This window comes from Hyaena hyaena, unplaced genomic scaffold (assembly GCF_003009895.1).
Source record: "Hyaena hyaena isolate Hyena2069 unplaced genomic scaffold, ASM300989v1 scaffold_26, whole genome shotgun sequence".
Taxonomy (NCBI): domain Eukaryota; kingdom Metazoa; phylum Chordata; class Mammalia; order Carnivora; family Hyaenidae; genus Hyaena; species Hyaena hyaena.
The window spans coordinates 4,524,460-4,544,745 of record NW_024080658.1 but is presented as its reverse complement, the minus strand read 5'-3'; the positions used below and the strand labels follow the sequence as shown (position 1 = coordinate 4,544,745).

Below are 20,286 nucleotides of genomic sequence, written 5' to 3'. Positions count from 1 at the left end.
CAGATGTGGCCTTTGCACTTGGTTTTCCTCTCCTCCAGGCTCTTCAGCTAGCTCAGCTAGCTCCTTCTTATCCTTCACCTCAACTGAATACACTTTATCCTTCAGCTGAATTTACCTCCATATCAGAGACTCTTTGCAGGGGCCTGTTTAAGGTGGGACACCACCCATTAAAGCATCTGTTTATTTCTTCCATGGTACTTAGTGCAACTTGTAATTGTTTGTAATTAGGCTGTCTAATGTCTTTCTCCTCCACTTGTTCATTTTATTCTTCTTCAATATCTGACAAAGCTCCTGAGATAGCGAGCACCCGGTAAATATCTGCTAAATGAATGAATCCAACAAGTTGCAAAAGCTATCATTAAGTCAGAGCACAACTGTCTTAAGTAAGGAATCCCATCCCATGAGTGAACTATTTTGTTTAAAAAGTGAAGTAGATTTATTTCATTTATATTTTTAGTAGATCTTAGTTCTGTCCATTGGATCTTTATAATAAAAAAGATTAATCCTCTCAATGCCACCAGCTAGATCCCTAGACCTGACCTTTACTGCCCACCTACTTTAACAAGGTGACCTTTGTCCCACATTTTTCCTAAAGCTCTTCTTTCGAGCTAATCTCTTAACTCAGACAAATGGAAACAGAAACCGCCCCTCAAGTGACAGGACTGCCCTAAAATGACCCCCCATCAGTTGGCCCAGACCACCCAGACCAGTTTGAGCATAATCCCTAATTCACGCCTGCAGAGATGGACCATGAAGTGACTTCTAGAATGACAGACAACAACCTTTACCTCATAAGAATACTAAAATCTCTGCCCAAGGAGGAGCACAAGCCTCTTCTATAGAACACACAATATCTGCATAGGCATGTTTCCTTACAGCACAGCCGCAGCCTTATGCCCATCTCTACATATGATGACAAGGCTTCCCTATCTAAATAGTCATCCTAATCCGAAATAAAAGGAACCCAATCACCTTTGCTCAGGGAGTCATGGCTTTGAAAGTTATCCCGTGACCTCCTTATTTGTCGCAAATAAAGTTACCTTTGTACGACAACTCCACCTGGTGTAGTTTTTATCTGTGACTCACCAAGAAACAAACTCATTTTGGTTAGGTTATATGAAGACAGAACTAAAATTAGCATTTCACATTTATCTCACATTGACTATTCCAAATAATGTATGTACTTTTAAATGGACCAAACAACTCTCTGAATGGAAAAATCTTATTTAATATTTTAGTAATGCTAAATGTAATAATAATAATTACAATAAGTACAGAAATCTCCCTGCTGGTTAACAACAGCTTACATTTACTATATCCATCTGCTCTGTCAAACATACCATTATCACAGAACCAGTGCTTTTTACAAACTATGCAAGAAGGAAAGACATGACAATAAGAAATTTAATTCTAGAATACGTCAGATATTAAAGTTATTTGGTACCTAAAGTCAAACCCTCAAACTGTGTGTATACCCTTGATCTCAATCGTTTGCCATTTCTTCCATCTCTCTAGTATTCACTTTTTTATTCTTATTCCTACTGTCCATATTTCATTCAAATCCTCATTATCCATTTTTCCTGCCTCTAGCCATAAAATATTGATTTTTATACTATCATACCTCTGCTGGGGAACCTAGAATGATTCACAGCTGCTTCATGTCTATGTTTCTTTTTCAAGCATTCAAAGTCTTTTATAATCTGACCCTATTTATTATTTCATATTATTCCCCCGAAATAAGTTTTTGCTCTGACAGACCTCACTTTTCTAAGCCTGTTATCACATGCTTGTTCCTGCCTCTCTGCTTCTTATAGGAGTTCATCTTTACTGAATCAATGAGTCATATATCCTTAAAACCTACAAGTATCTCCCTATTTTCCAAAAATAAAAATGTTACAAACTCCCGGCTAGCAACTCTTCCTGTGTTCCTTCATACTTTTTTCCTCTTTTTAATACTTTGCTCCTTTATCTTATCAGGGAAAAGAAAAAGGCTGTTATTTGCCACTTCCATATACTCCTCTCATTGCCAAAGGCAAATCAGATATATTAAAAGAAGACCATTATATTCTTAAGTGCCCTTAACCAGGCTTAAAAGTTACACTGGGACATGGAAACTCCAAGTCAACAGTTGTAAGAGTATTCAAAAATGAAAACAGTGAAAATTAATGAACACGTGTACAAAGCATCTTAAATGTAAATTTCCAAAATGGTACTTAATAACGATTATTATGTATTAAGCTAAGTACATCTTAAATTACCATATCATCCCTGTCCTCCCCCTTTACTAGTCACAAATGAATATTTATTTTCCCAACCCAAAAGATTTGCTTAAATACATAAGAAAGATACCATTAAACACCTATGAAAGACTATTTCTATAGTAAAGAAAATTAGTAGATGGAAGTCTGTTGATTGTGATGACGAAAAATTGCTTTCATCTGTATCAGACTAAAGTTTAAAATTTCAAGTTCAAAGACAAAGCAAGATAATTTATCAAACAAATTAAATTCTGTGATTATTATATAATTCATTCATTATGGGTGAAGTAGTTAAAATCTTTCCATAAATTCTCAAAGGTGTTCATCAAAACCACTTTAATGCCAGCTTAAGGAAAACCGATAGCAGTACCACATTCTCAAAGCATGAAACATATCTTAAATGCACATATTTGTATCAAACAATAGTTAATTGAATTATGCCAAATGTCCTTATAGTACTCCACTACCATATATGATAAACAAAACTGTAACTATGATCCAAGCAAAAAACTAAAGAGAAGCAAGGTCGGATGAACCTGATATTCAACTGCTATACTTTCAAGCTTTTAATCTTATGATTAACAGGTTTTCTCATTCTATGGCTTGCCTAGCTGTTGAACTCGCACTTCCCTAGAATTTTGGCTTAGGTAGTCTTTCTTTTAAAAAAAAAAATTCTCTTCACAGTGAAAGAAATTATGGTCTAAATCACAAAAATGACAAGAAACCTTAGCAATTTAAATAGACAAGCCTTGAAATAATATTGTGATCAAAGTATCAAGCAGCCTAATAAAACCCAGGTGGCTCAGGCTTATCATATATGGTACTCATTACTACAATTGCACTATTTAATCTACTTCCTGGTGTCAACAAAAACTTTCTGTTATTAATTCCCCCCAGTTATGGATCTGCTTAAGTTACTGCAGTTTTCTGATAAGACAACTCTTTGTCCAAAAAAGTTTAAAAAGGGAGAGCGGTCTCATTTTAAATGTTTCAGAACTGGAGCCATGGTTGGTAAAACCACAGAAACCACGGTGGCTTTGTATTATTAGTCATCTATATAAGTATATGTTAATTCCTAAGAAGGTACCAGATGACTCAGGACTAACGCAATTTTATAAGGGCTCACATGTTTACATCAAAAAGGTAACCATAAGCACATAAAAAGGACTGTTTACAAATTATAAGCCTCAGATTCAAATTAGAGATTTATCCTGACAAAGGCACGCAGGTTAGATTCTACCAGTCAATTCCTCTCACCTGTACAAAACCTCTCCATCTTTTGTATGGTTCACTGTTGGTTACAACTTGTAAGATTTTGAAGCTATTTTCCTATCTATAGGTCTTACTGACTTTTTTCAAAAGTACTTAAATGTTTCTCAGGAAACATGTCTTATAGCATAATTTGTTTCTAAAAAAATTCCACTTAGGTACAGTGAACATGCTAGGATTTATTACATCTACCTCAACAGTGGTACCAAAGAAGCAAAAAGATTATATCCAAAAATACAGAATAAGAAAAAGGGTAACATTATCATAGTTACAGTCCCTGGATTTCCTAGTTGGTCTCAACCAGAGGTACACACCATGACATCAAAAAGGTGAACTGTGAGAGCTGCACATGGTGCACACCTCCAGTTTACAGACAGCTAGTTGTACTGGTTACAAAGGAAAACCACTAACTGCTCAGTGTTTCATGAGTGGCACCCAGCGTTCACACAGATTCCCTACAACTAACTGATCCATTTCCTTTCCACGTTCTCTTGTCTTTCATTCGTTTGTGCAGATGGCAGTTGGAGCAGATTGGAAACATTGCACAATATACCACTTAACAATGCTGTGTACTCAGTAAAGAAGGAAATTCACATGACAGTCTTTATCACTACTGTCTGTTTAAGTCATCTGCAAAGAAGCAATGTATTCTACAAAGTTTTCCTGTGTCAGTCAACACTGATTTCCTAAGTCAAATTAAACCATCTCTATTCAACCTATTGTTTGTAACTGCATTCAGTGGCATTTAATAAGAACACATTTTCCTCCCTTAATCTACCCAGATTCAGATTAATCTATACTTAATTACTTTCTTCATTCCATATAACAAAATATTAGAAGCTGTGCTTTCAGTATTTAAATGGGTTTCTACTGTCTGAGCTAAATGTATATATTATACCACCATTAACTTTCTGTTGACCTCAAGATTAGAATTGCCCTTTATTTTTATTTAATACCAAGTATACGTACACAAACTTGGAAAACTTTCTGATGTCCAGTGTTAAATTCAACAATCATTTGATTCCAGTAGTGCTGACAGTAACTGATAACACCAAGAAGTAAACTTTTAAGTAAAAATGTCATGCTCACAAGTCACAATTGCAGGCACCTATATCATTCATTCATTGACTTATAATGATTATGACAAAATACTCAGATTACTGACAACCCTCCCAAACTGTAGTGGATTACACATTACATTTTGGGGTTTCTAGTTCTGAATTTGCCACTAATTATAAAGTTGGGGCTCTCTGAGCCTCAGTTTCCCATCTGTTAAAAGAATTACAAAAGTTCCTGTTGTGATCCACTCTGCAAATGTGACAACTGAGGCTGGAGAGACCCATGACTTCAATTAGTAGTAAGCCAGAACTTTACCAAAACTTTAGCCAGAACTCAGTCTAAATGTCCTTCCTTTTATCCCTTTCAGAAAGTTTGCAAGATCTGTCTATGAATGACTTTAGGTATTCTCTCATCTAAGACTATAATGGTATTTATGTGTACACACATCATTTCCATATATGTGGAAATGACTACATTATTTTTTATCAGGCTCCCCACAGGCCTAAGAGACAATTCAAAAGAAATTCAAACCTGCATTCTGACAAAACATCAGAGTCTCACTATTAGTTATGTCAAATGTCTCCTAAAGGAGCATGGAAATAACCCAGATACGGCTTACAGTGATCTCCATATCATCCCATTCCTCCTGTGATCACCAGAGAAAATGGTTAACACTCTTCATAAAACCTTTCACTCTCTTCTAGTACTAAATTTTTTTAGTGTTTTCTCTTGACTGACTACATTTTCAGGGCAGGAGTGGTGATGGGAGTGGTAGGAGAAGAAGAAATTTTAAAACTAAGAAGAAGTAACTCACATTACCAAAAGCCTTGGTAACAAACTTTTAAAACCACAGACATTTATCTACAGATTAAATTACTAACAGAAAAACTTTTATCTAAAATTCTGGGAGTCACTACTAAGTGAGATTAAAAACAAAAATAGAATATTTCCACCATGAAAGTAAAAAACACAAGATGATTTATAAATTTTTAGTGACAAAATTATTGTAACAAAGCAACAGAATCTCTGAATTGCAACCTTAGACATGTACAGATTTGCAGATACATACTTTGTAAGCCCAAGACATTCTCCAACTACACAAAAATGTCTTCTGGATACTTTCACCTGAATAGTAACATAATCTAGACTTAATACTAATAATCTAATTTCCTAAAATAATGTGCTAACAAATCTTCCCATACTTCCAGTCAAACATACTGCATAGAATAGTTAAGTTCTTTAAACAACAGTAACTTCAGAAAACATCCTGTGTGGCTCAGTTGGTTAAGCAGCTGACTTCAGCTCAGGTCATGATCTCGCAGTTAGTGAGTCGAGACCTGCGTTGGGCTCTGTGCTTGACAGCTCAGAGCCTGGAACCTGTTTTGAACTCTGTGTCTCCTTCTCTCTCTGCCTGCTCATGCTCTGTCTCTCTGTCTCTCAAAAATAAACATTAAAAATTAAAAAAAAAAAGAAAGAAAGAAAGAAAGAAAACATCCTTAGTAGAAATACAGGTACACAACAGCCAATGGAAATGCCTGGCACATAGTTCCCAATGAAATATTGATTCGATGAATGAATAACAAAGGAATAAAGAAACGTAAAGGAGAGTAAAGTGAGAGCAGATGAGCCTGAACGCCCCAAGGGCTTGAGGACACTGCTGTTGCGGCCTCTGCACGCTGCTGCATGCTGCTGCAAGTCCAAAGGGCCCCACCTCCTCTGTGCTGCCGACTCCTACTGCCACTGTTGCTAGTGGAAGGGTCCTGCCATCAAAAACTTCCTCTTTGAGGTCAGCACTTTCCAGTTCTACAAAACAGGCATTAGACAGATATATTTCTGCAAAGACCACTGGAATAATTTTGTGATCTTCTCACCAATCAAGAACGGAAGAAAGGATGTCTATACAGTATACTAAAATGTCTGTAGGTTCAACATTAGAGAAAACAAAGGGTGAATGTGTATGTGAGTGAAGGTAGTAGGAAAATTTAGGGTTGCATTGTAAACCTATACCATTAGGGTTACTGAAGTCAAAATAAAGACTGCCTTTGTTTTCAAATATATTAGAAAGCATCTAAGATGCACTCAGTGAAAATTACTTAAAAAAAAAAAAAGGCAGCAAATAACCCTCAAGGTGGGAAGAGATAAAGGTATGAAAATAACACTCTGAAAGTGGTAATATGTTAGCCATGAAGAGTAATCGCAAATGGATAAAAGTTTCAAGATCTATGAAAATTTCACCTAGAGATGAACATAAAACAGAGCATGGCATGATTAAGATACCACTCTTAACATAAAGGGCAGTTTGGAAAACTCAGCATTAGCATCAAAACATCAAATCTAATTATAATTAATCTGTCAATCTATAGACAATTCTATAGAACTTGCAAATTGAGGCAGGAAGCTAGTTAACACTTCTAGGCAAGATAGGAAGCAAGCTTGAACTGTGTTGCTTAGGATAATTTTTGGAAAAACATAAAGAGCAAGGATCTTTGGTTATACACTGTAACTGTAGCTTTTTGACATTTTAATTAGGGCCAAAACAGTTCATTTTTAATGGTTACTACCTTACAGTTCGGTAATAAATTCAAATATCTATACCTAAAGTTGTTGTGGCTCAAAAATAAGACAATTTTTATTTAATTAAAATGTAAACTACTGGGAATAGTAATTTAAGGATTACACTTTTAGACTTGGGAAACTTAGGAATTTTAAATACTATTTAAGTACTGTATCCACCTGTAATTTTCAAATCTTAAAGTATTACTTTAAGTCTGCACAAAATTTGAACACGTTTTACTTGGCTTCTTTCCAAACCATAGCACTTACACTTTAGGGACCAAGGGAGGGTATAGTGTAAAGCACTTTAATTTCTTTAAGCAGAAAAATCTTTTACCTTGACCACATTTTCAATAGTATGTATATCCTTCCAAACATAAGAGTTCCTCAACTCTTTTAAAAGGGGGAAAAAAACTAAATTTTAAAACATTTAATAAATCTAAAAAATTTCTTCAAACTTTTAAAATGAAGCTAGACTTTATTCTTACTCTTATACTTAATATCTCGAAACATCCAAACTAAAAGAACAAAAAAGGCATAAAAACATTGGGATTGAGGCTCACATTCTAATCACTTTCAGTAAACCAAAGACTAAACCTATAAAGTAAGATTCTCAAGTTAGTTTCAAATCACAAACCATCGGCTTTCTGAGCAATCAAAATAATTTAAGTAAGCAATAACCTAAAATTCATTGCCCTGAATATTCAGTGATAAGCCATTAAATGGGAATGGTTTAACATTTTCAAAATACTACCATGAATAACAACAAAGAGATCAGTAAACAGGAGAACTAAATCATAATTCAGTGTACACATTCTCTCTACTTACCTACCTACACAGTTTCATCTAAAATGAAATATATATGGGGCACCTAGGTGGCTCAGTCAGCTAAGTGTCTGACTTCGGCTCTGACTGTCATCATCTCACAGTTCCTGGGTGCGAGCCCTGCCTCAGGCTCTGTGCTGACAGCTAGCACAGAGCCTGGAGCCTGCTTTGGATTCTGTGTCTCCCCCCCTCTCTCTGACCCTCCCTTGCTCACACTGTCTGTCTCAGAAATAAATAAAACATTAAAAAAAATTTTTAATAACATAAAATGAAATGAAGTATATATGAAGTGTTTTTATTAAATGTTTAAAACTCATTAATAACACATTTAAACATTTATTAAATATTTTAAATACAGCTAAGTGCAGCATGAGTCCCATATTTCTATAAACATGGCACTAAATTATCATCAGATGTCTTTTATGTATCAGAAGAGCCTAAAATCAGCAACAAAATTTGAAAAACACAGTCAAGGAATGTACAATAAAGATGGCAAGCTGAATACATACTAAATAATTTGTTCTTTATTTCTAGAGATGTTTGTGTTATGAGGGCTCAGAAATGTAAATAATTAGAACAAATTCACAAGACATGAACTTTCTTAAAAATTACTTAAAATACAAATAACACCCACCTACAAAATCAAACTTCACCTCTCCTGTGAAGTCATCCTACAAAATCAAACTTCACCTCTCCTGTGAAGTCATCCTCCAAAAGGAATTAGTAGCTCATATCTAAGGGTGTTTCCGTCACATTTTGTCATTCCGCACTCTAGACTTTCATCAATTCTGTTTCACAATTCTTTACATATTTCTCTCCCACTTAAAATCTTTCAAAGCAGTAACCAGGATTTCCTATCTCTGGATCTTTTGCACCAACCATTCAATGTAATTTGCTCAATAAATGCTAAATGAAATACTAAGAACTAATTTTTTTCCTGAGACATTTGAAACATTTTATCATACCTCTTAACGATTTAAAGTCACAAAGTAAACATGTTCCTACTTTTCCAGTAAGTTTCAAAACATACTCCAAAACTGTCTGTATATATTTCCCATATCTGCACCAAGAAAAGCTTTTTGAAAAAAAAGCAGTAAAAGAAATAGTTCCTTAAAAACTGAATCCAGTTATGTGGAAACTAATTTGACAATAAACTATTTGTAAAAAACAATTAAATTAAATTAAATTAAATTAAATTAAATAAACAAAAAGAATAAAGAATGTAAAAAAATATTAAAAAAAAAAAAACTGAATCCGAACAGATCACAATGATCACTGATTATTCACACAGACCGAACAGATCACAGTGATCACTGATTATTCACACAGACAGAAGATAATAAATATCATGTCTTGTCACAAAATGTCCCCATCTGTATAAAAAAAAAAAAATGAAAGTTTTTTCTATCCTGACTCAACTCTTCCCTGAACTCAAAAGCAATACGAAGCCAAAACAGTAATTACGGAGGCCATTTCAAGCAGATTTGCCCTGGGTGTGGGCTGCAGGCAAACTAAGAAGAGAAGGAAGGTGATAGTTCAGGAAGCAAGTGATTAAGCAGAGATTTTTCTCCAATTCAAACTATGGCTTAGTTATGTGGAAAGTGTTGTAAATACCATAATCATACAAAACCTACTCTCTCTGAAGCCAGTGATACAAAAATAACACCTATGCAGTGAAAAATTACTCCCAATACACTTTATTGTAATTACACTTTTATCAATTCGTTTTAGCCTTTGAAAAGTCTGTTTAATACTCTACACCACTGCTTTTCTTTTGGAGGCTTAATGATAACAAAATAATTGTGTACAGGCTAAAGTAATATTTCTTGCTCTAATCACAAACATGAGTAATAAAAAATAACTTTCAAGTACCTGAAAATGAACAAAAAACAAAGCTATCTGTGTGTATATATCAGTGTGTGAAATTACTTTAGAAATTATGCAGGCTGCACGCGTTCATACTATCTGAGTAAGTTAGGCATCATTTCATTCCCCTAACTGCATTTTAGTAGTACAATACAGTCTTCATGTTTCGTTTTTGAAAGAAACGTATTTGAATCCAAGGATCATCCTCCGGACTGACTTAGAGCAAAACAAAAAATTTGTCCACTCCAAAGATGAAAATTACGGATTTGGTTTTGATGCAGAAAAAAAAGTAAGCGTCTTATATCACCTGCAATATTAAACTGATTTAGCTTGCTGAAAAACAAGACAGTGAGTTATTGGATCTGTGTTTAATTCAGTGCACTTTATAACATATTTAAGGAATTCAGTTGTATAAAACAGTATCTGAATCTTATCAGATGAAAATATTTTTCCCTTTTAGCAAGCCTCGGGTTGCATGTCTGAGAAAACAAATTAGTCTCCAGTTCTCCTAAGCTTGATAATAGTGCCCCCTAATGGGAATTTTAATATGAGTCTTTCCACTCAATTTTTAAATAGCTTATGTTCTCTAGTAAGAGCAAGTTATCTCACTTTTAACTAGAAAATTAATCCTGTAATAAAAAAGCATATCGAGATTTAAGCGACTTAAAGTTATCACATGTGGGGGAAAATATGACTTCATGAAAAGAAACAAAAATTAAAAAACTTCATTCCACGAGTTTTCTTGGTTTTGAATCATCCTACCGTAATGTAATCCAATTAATCCATTAATCTCATAACGTTAAACTCATAAAGAAATTATCCTTCAGCTATGTTTCTAGTACGTAATTAATATGTGCTAAAAGAGTACAGTCAGGAAAAAAATAGTTCGGAACTAAGGTCATTCAGTGTCACACAAATCTGAGTATAGAGCTGAAGTTCCCACCCAAGTTTTCTGGCCTCATACCATCACCTTTCCATAATACCGGCATACCCTGCTTTTGGAAGTCCGCAGTATACCACTTCACTTTTACAAAAGACCGAATGAAAGAAATCCAAAGAGAATTTTCACTTTTACAAAAAATGGCGAAAAGCAAAAATAACCTTCAGTATTTGTTTTGCAGCGAACTGTTAGAGGCAGCACACAAGCCAAGCAGTGAGAGTGGCCACGCCAATCTTCCCCAGCACCAAGCAGCCATGGCTTAGAACTGTGTGAGCATCTGTGCTTTATCTTGATTTATTCTGTGTATCCATTAGCAAGATGTGTACTAAGGTATCAGAAAAGCCTAACAGAGGTTATTTTGGGGGTCTGGGGATGCTCAAAATTTTTTCCATATAAATTAATGGTAACTGCTTCTTCGTTTTGTGACAAAGGTTTCACAGAAACATTCTACTTTTGCAGAAACCTGTACCTGGCTCATAAGTCTAAAACTATGAACTGAATGTCTTTCTTCCCTAGTACCTATAGACAGTTCCCCTCAACACCAACAGCTCAGTATGGGGCTGGGAGGTAATGCATTAGAATAAAGAAAAAACTACATTCTCTGATACTTTCCAGATGTACAAACACCCAATAATATCAGTGTTTTTATTAGAGTGCCCACAATACATTCTGAACTTAACAGTCAACGTTAAGAACGATATCTACAAGAATAAGCAACAAAGTCATCTATTTATGATGGAAAGAGAGTACTATTTATTACCTTATTCTTTAACTTTATGACAGAAAAGAGCAAAAAAAGTATGTATATATGTGTATGTGTATATATACATACATACGAATGAATGCATGTGAATATACATGTATGTGTATATATACATATATGAATACATTCATATACACATGAGTCAATATATTCGTGTGTACATATATATGTATATATAGATATATGCATGTGTGTATATGTACGTGTGTGTGTGTGTGTGTGTGTGTGTGTGTGTGTGTGTATAAATGTAAGAAGAGGTCAGACTTTCTTAAGGGGCCAAACAGTTAAAAAAAAAAAAAAATTCAGGTTTGGTACCCATATGGTCTCTGTCACAACTACCCAACTATGCCACTGTAGCAGGAACACAGCCACAGAAGAAAATATATAAAGGAATGGGCATGGCAGTGTTTACACGCAAAAGCAGGCCCAGATTATAGCTTGCCAGCCCCTAATTTATTTTTTTTTCTTCCAAGTTTTTATTCAAATTCCAGACAGTTAACGTACAATGTGATATTAGTTTCGGGCATACATTTTTATTTTTATTTATTTATTTTTTTTACAAATAGTTTATTGTCAAGTTGGTTTCCATATAACACCCAGTGCTCATCCCCACAAGTGCCCTCCTCCATGCCCATCACCTCCCTCCCCCCCGACCCATGAGTCCTCAGTTTGTTCTCAGCATTCAAGAGTTTCTCATGGTTTGCCTCTCTCCCTTTCCCCCACCATTTCTCCCCTTCTTCTCCCCCATGGTCCTCCATTAAGTTCCTCCTAATCCTCCTATACGTGCAAACATATGATATTTGTCCTTTTCTGCCTGACTTATTTCACTAAGCATAACACCCTCAAGCCAGTCCCTAATTTAAAACATTTCACATTAGACCACAGATTAAAACTCTCCACTTTACATGAGATGAGGCACCAAACAAAAACACAGAAACAAACACTTAAGCAACTCAAAATACGTAACCATTAAAATCATGAAATATTTACTAAGGACTTTACTTCCATAAGGTGAAGGGCATAAGAAAAGATCTTTCCCTAAATATTAATTTTTAAAGACATAGAATAACAGAAAAATAGTAAGCAAAACAATGGATGTTTAGAAAGATTTAAAATAATCAATATGCAGGACAATTCTATTCCAGGACACATCCATATAATGAAAAAAATTTAGCTTTTATCTAGATATGATAAAAATCTAATGGTGACTATATACTAATGCCTATTCACATAATTAAATGAATTATGTGAGAGAACCAAAAATTCAAGACTGACTATATGAGGCTAGGCAGAAATACAACGTATTACTTAGACTTTTCACACATATAAGAAAAATGGCAAATCCTACCAGCTTCTAAAGATAAATCAAGAAAAACAAATTTAATTATTTTATCCAAAAAGCAGATTTCAGGCATAAAATAATGATGCTCCCCACTCTACACCCTTTAATCACTGGCTTCCATGTCACTAAGTGTCCAAAAGCAACACCATATAGCAGGAAAATCATGAGACTTGGAACCAAAGAGCCAAAGATTTCAATCCCTATTCTATAAATTTCCAGTTAAATGATTTTGAACAAGTTCTTTGTCTTACTGAGCATCAGTTTCCTATTTTAGAAAATGGGACTGATAAAACCTTCAAATGTGCAGAGTAACAACTAATTATACGCAATGTACATATAGTACACAGCACACAAATCCCAGCAAATTTTTTATTATGTGACGCTAAATTGAAATTTATTATCTCCATGTTGTTAAAATAGTTTTTAAGGAGCTTCTTAAAGTACATGTTAGTGAAATAGCATATTGGTCAATTATTTGAAAGCTCATAAGATAAGTCAGCATCTAGTGATCAAGATCTAAGGGGTACCTGGGTAGCTCAGTCGGTTAAGCGTCCGACGTCGGCTCAGGTCATGATCTCACAGCTCGTGGGTTCGAGCCCCGCGTCAGGCTCTGTGCTGACAGCTCTGAGCCTGGAGCCTGTTTCGGATTCTGTATCTCCCTCTCTCTCTGACCCTCCCCTACTCACACTGACTGTCTCTCTCAGAAATAAATAAAACATTAAAAAAAATTTTTTTTAAGAGGAAAAAAGATCTAAATTAATAATACATTTTGCTTTGTTCATCTACCATAATTGCACTGAACATTATTTCTTGCACATATTCTAAACTGAGAATTTTAGGAGAAAATTAATTACCTAAGAAAACTATGTGACAATACAAACTCTTCAGGAATGGATTCTATTCCCAACTGTGCCACTAACACAATAACTGAGTATGTCACTTCAAATGAACCTCTCAGATTCCTCACTTGCAAACCAAAAAAAAACTATGTTAATAATTCCTTGTCTTCTCCTCTGGTCTTCCAGCTCTAAAAGAGTTATTACTATAAGAGCACCTGTGTGGCTCAGCTGGTTAAGTGTCCAACTCTTGATTTCGATTCAGGCCATGATCTCATGGTTCATGGGTTTAAATACTGCATTGGGCTCCATACTGACAACTCGGGAGTCTGCCTGGGATTCCATCCCTCCTCTCTCTCTGCCACTCCCTGGTGCTCACATGCACATGCACCTTCCCTCTCCTAAATATTTAAAAACGTTTTAATTAAAAATAAAAAATAAAAAGAGCTATGATTGCAATGTAATTAAGCATCTCCAGATATTCTGGTAAAGAGAGGAAGTGATTACAAATAAATGGAAAGGCATTTTTTATTCATAGGTTGGAAGATTTAATATTGTTAAAATGTCCGTACTACCCAACTGATCTACAGAGTCAACGTAATCCCCACCAAAATTCCAATGGTATTTTTATGGAAATAGAAAAAAAAAAAAAATCCTAAAATTCATATGGAATTTCAATGGACTTTAAACAGCCAGAATCTTAAGAAAAACAAAGCTAGATGCCTCACACTTCCTGATTTCAAAATATATTACAAAGCAAAAGTAATCAAAGCAGAATGGTACTAGCATAAAATTCCTAGAAGACAATATAAGGAAGAAGCTTCCTAACATTGGTCTTGACAATAACCTTTTGGATATTATACCAAAAGTACCAGCAACAAAAGCAAAAATAGACAATATGGATTATATCAAACTAAAAAGCTTCAGCAAAGGAAACAAATCAACAGAGCGAAAAAGTAACCTATGAAATGGAAGAAAATATCTGCAAATTTGATAAGCGGCTAATATCCAGAATATACAAAGAACTTCTTCAACTGAACAACAACAATCCTTAAAAATGGACAACAGGCCTTAATAGACATTTCTTCAAAGAATACATACATGGACAACAGGCCTTAATAGACATTTCTTCAAAGAATACATACAGACAGACAACAAGCATATAAAAAGATACTCAACATCACTATCAGGGAAATGAAAATCAAAACCACAATATCACCTCACATCTGTTAGTACAGTTGCTATCACTTTCAAAAAAATAAATAACCAGAAAATAACAAATTTTGGTGAGGATGTGAAGACATCACAACCCTTGTACACTACTGGTGGAGAATGTAAACTGGTGCAACCACTAAAAAGGCAGTATGGAAGTTCCTCAAAAAATAAAACATAGAATTAATATATGATCCAGCAAATTCCACTTCAGGGTATATATATATCTAAGAGAACTGAAAACAAGACTCTGAAGAGATAGCTGCAGCATTACTCAAAAAAGCCAAGAGGCAGAAACAATTTATCAACAGATGAATGGATAAAGAAGTGGTATTACATACAACAGTATATTACTCAGCCTTAAAAACAGATATCCTGCCATACACTATAACACAAATGAACCTGGAGAACATAAAGTTATGTAAGATAAACCAGTCTCAAAAGACCCAAAAGACAAATACTGCTCATTTCACTTATAAGAGAGAGAGTCCACTCAAGAATAGAAAGCAGAACGGTGGTTGCCAGAGGCTGGTAAGGCGGAAAAGAGGAGCAGTTGGTCAACGGATGTTGAGTTTTAGTTTTTGCAAGATGAAAAAGTTCTACAGATCTTTTCCACAACACCTGCATATGGTTAACACTCTATACACTCAAAATGGTTTAAAATAGTAAATTTTACTACTTGTCCTTAACATAATAAAAAAAAAGTTATATACCTAATGATCCTTGAGTGTTCAGACAGTAAGAAATTACTTTCAACTACATTTTTTTTAATCTTTCAAGTTATTGATGTGGCCTTTGGTGTAAGCTTTATCTACTACCGGCCTTTGCTAACAAAGCAATTATACCTATAACACCAAGGGGGAAAAAAAAACCTACTGAAATGCTTAAGAAGTATCTTCTTTCTGAAATACACAGCTAAGCTCATCTGCCCTTCAAGATGTAAATTATTTACAAGCTGATTTCGTAATGGGAAAGTTAACAACAGCACAGCTCCTATTCAAATTACTAAAATCAGAATCTCAAATTACAAATAAGGCCAAACTAACGAATCTTTTGATATAAATCCTCATTTCAAAGAATTTGCATAATTTTTTAATGTTTATTTATTTTTGAGAGAGAAAGACAGAGTCCTAGTGGAGGAGGGGCAGAGGGAGAGGGAGACGCAGAATCAGAAGCAGGATCCAGGCTCCAAATTGTCAGCACACAAACCAACTAGGGGCTCGAACCATGAGATCATGACCTGAGCATAACCTGAATCGACTGAGTCATCCAGGTGCCTCAAATTTGCATAATTTTTTTTCAGGAAACTCAGAAATCAAGTGAACTAGATTAGCCTGATAGACTTCCAATAAGAGATAATCAAAGGTTACGGTGAGAAATGTATTAAAAATCATTTGTGTGCACTGCAAAGATTTTTGAAATGAGTACCCTTACCTTCATCAAAGTCAGCATCATCTTCCGTGTGTTGAGGGAAAGGAAAGCAGTTGGTAATCTCAAGGCGATCTTCTACAACCAAGCCCAAAAGCACTCCCTGAACCACTTCAGTTCCCTGTCCTTCTTCTTGATAATGTTTGATTATTTTTAGTACCACCTAAAAGAAAATACAGAAATGAGCTTAAAAATCATCCTAACAGTTTATATTTCCTTTATTTTAAAAAAAAATGAACCATACTAGGTTTGCAAAAACTATAAAATTATACAATAGAACCAATATTCTTACAAATAAATTCTTACTCTGACACAAATAATAAACTCACATAATCTAAATGTACACCTGAAACTCCTGGAGTCTGAAGACATGTCAAAAGTGTCGATGAACAGCACTCATGACTTCATGTCAAGGCTCCAAAAGGTCTGGAATTGAGAAACAGCTTCAAACAGTATCACCTCAATTCAAGGTTATTATAAAGGAAGTGATCCTATTAACTTTTGTTAACAGGATGATAATTTCCTGACACAGATAAAACTATCAATAGCATAAAGATCTCAATTACCTGAAAACCTGAAAGCAGACCACTCCCCAGACCATTTAACATCTCAAGATGGTTCCTGAACAAAGCATCTCATTAAGTCAAAGGAAGCAACAATGAGAATGTGTATCCAAGAAGGATCTGTTTGATAACAGAAATCAAAGAGAACCAAGTCTCCAGCACTACCTAATTTTCCTCAACCAGGATACAGCAAATAAGCTCTAATGGAAAACTGCCTCTTGCATTACTCTCACTCCTTTAACATTTCCATAAAGATAAAGAGGTTAACAACGCAAAGTTGGACAGGCAATTAATTTAAAGGTTCACAGTATCAGTAATCATTAATAATAACTCCTAGGAAGTAATTCCCACAATTATGTTAGAAAAATAGACTATAATCACTTTACAAATACGAAAACAAAAACAGAGAGAAAGTAAACAATTACAAGTCACACATCCAGAAAGTGGAAGAGCCAAGATTTAAACCAAGTCAAGCTTCAAAGCTATGTATTTTAACTTGAATAACAAGGAGACTTACTTTCATATCAATAATTCGGTAATTAAAACAATAGATTAGTCACAGACTTTGTGATGAACAGACCCCAAAAAGATATGATATCAACAAGATCCAGACTTCTTAAGGACAGCAAGCAGTTAGGAGGAAAAAGAGCTTCACGTGGAAGAACCTCAAATGATTAAGACCTTCTACAGTATGAAATGAAGCAAGTACACAATCTTACACATTCCTATAGAAAAGACCTCTCTACTTCTTGAAAGGCACAAAATGAGCTTAGAGAGTTGTAGAGGTATCGGTATGAGTTCCAACTAACAGTTACTAGCTGTGACTTTGGGAAAGCTATTTATTCTTCCTATTTCAAATTTGCAACATGGAACTGTTCCATAGCAATACTGACACCATTAAAAATAAGATAATGTATAGTAAATACTTCACACAGGGTCTGATATGTAATAAGTAATCAATATTATTGATTTTTGTCAATAAAAAGCAGACCATATGGGACTCCTGGGTCACTCAGTTGGTTAAGCATCCGACTTAGGCTCAGGTCATGATCTCATGGCTGATGGGTTTGAGCCCCAGCTGTGATGACAGCTCAGAGTCTGGAGCCTGCTTCAGATATTGTGTGTGTGTGTGTGTGTGTGTGTGTGTGTGTGTCTCTCTCTCTCTCTCTCTCTCTCTCTGCCCCTCCCCTGCTCGCATACTCACACACTCTCTCTCTCTCTCAAAAATAAACATTAAAAAATTAAATTTATAAAAAAAGGAGAACTATTTAGCTCCTGTTCAACTTACCTCTTGGCTACAAAACAATTATTGTCACACTTAAAAAAGAAACATACGTGACTAAGAAGGGATAAAGAGAACTATAAAAAGTTATTACAAACACACCTACCAATTTGTCCAGGTTGCCTAGGTTCCTAGATACTTAACCTTATTAATGAGATCACTGAACCACTGTTGAAATCAAAGTAAACGAGAGATGCTAAAGACAGCGGAGTTTAATGTAGATCTTCGGACAAACTCTAGAACTGATTCCTAAACAGCTGGTGCTCATGTGTGCAAAAAGGAGTGGTGCTGACAAGTACCCAGCAGTTTCACAAAGAAGCCAGGCCAAAATAACCTTATTTCCTTTTACAAATAAAACTGGGATGTTTATCACAGTTCAAAGATAACTCACACTGAAACACTGTCTTACTTCTAATAATAATGAACTATAAAAGGATGAGGGTAGGAGGGCAATGTAACCAAACAGCACAGCAGCTTGATATGTGTGGCCAAACAGTCAATGCAACTTCACACAGCATCTACAGAAGTACAGTGCTCCAACTAAGAGAAACTCTCATCTCTTTTCAGCATCACTGACCTGTTACATTCAGTTCTCTATGATGATCAGAGAGAAAATTTACATTAACAGTATCCAACCAAGAGAAAGGAGAAGCACATGGCTTAACTATCTGCTAAAGATGATCAACATTAAGTATACACAGAAAGGGGTAATTGTAAGAGAGAAAGCTTAAAACCCTGTGATGAGAACTAGTTCAATAAATTCAAATCTCTCTCCACAGCAGGACAATCACAGAGAGCAGTTCTTAAATAGTGAGGCATTAGAGGATGTATCTTACTTTGAAAGGCAAAATAAGGACCACAGATGATAGTATCAGGAAAGAGGACTTAAATTTTAAGGGTGAATTCTCTCTAGCATTTAAACCTATCCAAAATAAAAAGACTTCAGGAAAGGCTTGGTGATCACTAAAATAATTTCTAACTCTAGTATCTGTGATCTTGCCATTGTAATATAATCTTATAAAAGAAAGCATTCAAAAATATTTTTAAAAAACATTATCAAAACTAAGCTAACTCATTCTTCATTTGACATTTTATGCTCTTATTTTCTATATACATGCTAAAATCTCAATTCTTTAGTTCAAAAAATAACGTAATGGACTTGCAACTCAAACTTGAGACGCGATGTCAAAAGGAAATTCCTGATCAGAAATAACAAATTTACATAGAAGCTTTTGATATTCCATAGAATTAACAAGAATTTATTGTTTAAATAAGAACATTCCATAGATTTCTGGTATTTACAACACAAAAATCCATGTTCTGCTCATGGTCTCCTCTCTTAAGTATTCTCATAAAAATGAAGAGATGTTTTATTTGCCACATCTTTAACATCCAAACTGGTACCGGCACATAAAAGATACTCAAAATAGATCTGAAGGACTGAATGCTGAGCATTTATCAATCATTTATATCAAACAGTCCAGTGTCTTACATGCAATGACTCATTTAATCCCCATTAACTACTCTATGATGTCAGTAATATTTCTTCATTTCTTTGACAGATGAGAAAACCGAAATATTCTGACAAAATTATTAAATCAGGTAGGTGAGATAGGATTTTGAATTTCAAAGTACTTTTAATTACTTCATAATAACCCAGTAACTTTGTAACAACAAGGCTTAGACAGAATGCAGGGGCAACAGCTCTTAAAGAAGCCCCTGTAAACTAAGTTTCAGAAGCAGAGTTTTGCGCAAGAAGTAGAAAAGTTCAGTGTAAGGTTACTGGGTCAGGCAGCAAAAAGAATGATGCTGGAGGTCAAATTTTTTGTGCCCTGATCACTAGAAGCAACATCAACAGGAAACCGCCGTTAGCTGCTAGAATGTAATACAGCTTCTTTAGCAGCACTATTCTCAGAAGCCACAAGATGGGAATGTTCCACCACTAAAGTCCTGTTTCGGTCAAGCTCATCCCTCTTTCATTTTCTTGCACTCCAACCAAACCATAGGTTTCTATCCCTAAAACAGTGCGGATATATTTTTTACATATTTTATATATTTTTATATATATATTTTTTTTTATGTTTTTATTT

The 20,286-nt window shown here is 34.9% G+C and overlaps 1 protein-coding gene across 1 annotated transcript in view; it reads right to left on the bottom strand.

The window, feature by feature from the left end:
* Positions 1–20,286, bottom strand: part of EIF3H (eukaryotic translation initiation factor 3 subunit H) — a 98,751-nt gene that overhangs the window by 59,192 nt on the left and 19,273 nt on the right. Inside the window, exon 2 of the mRNA XM_039227236.1 lies at positions 16,358–16,514. Within this exon, the coding sequence (XP_039083167.1) occupies positions 16,358–16,514 (157 nt within the window). The remainder of the gene's footprint in view (positions 1–16,357; positions 16,515–20,286) is intronic.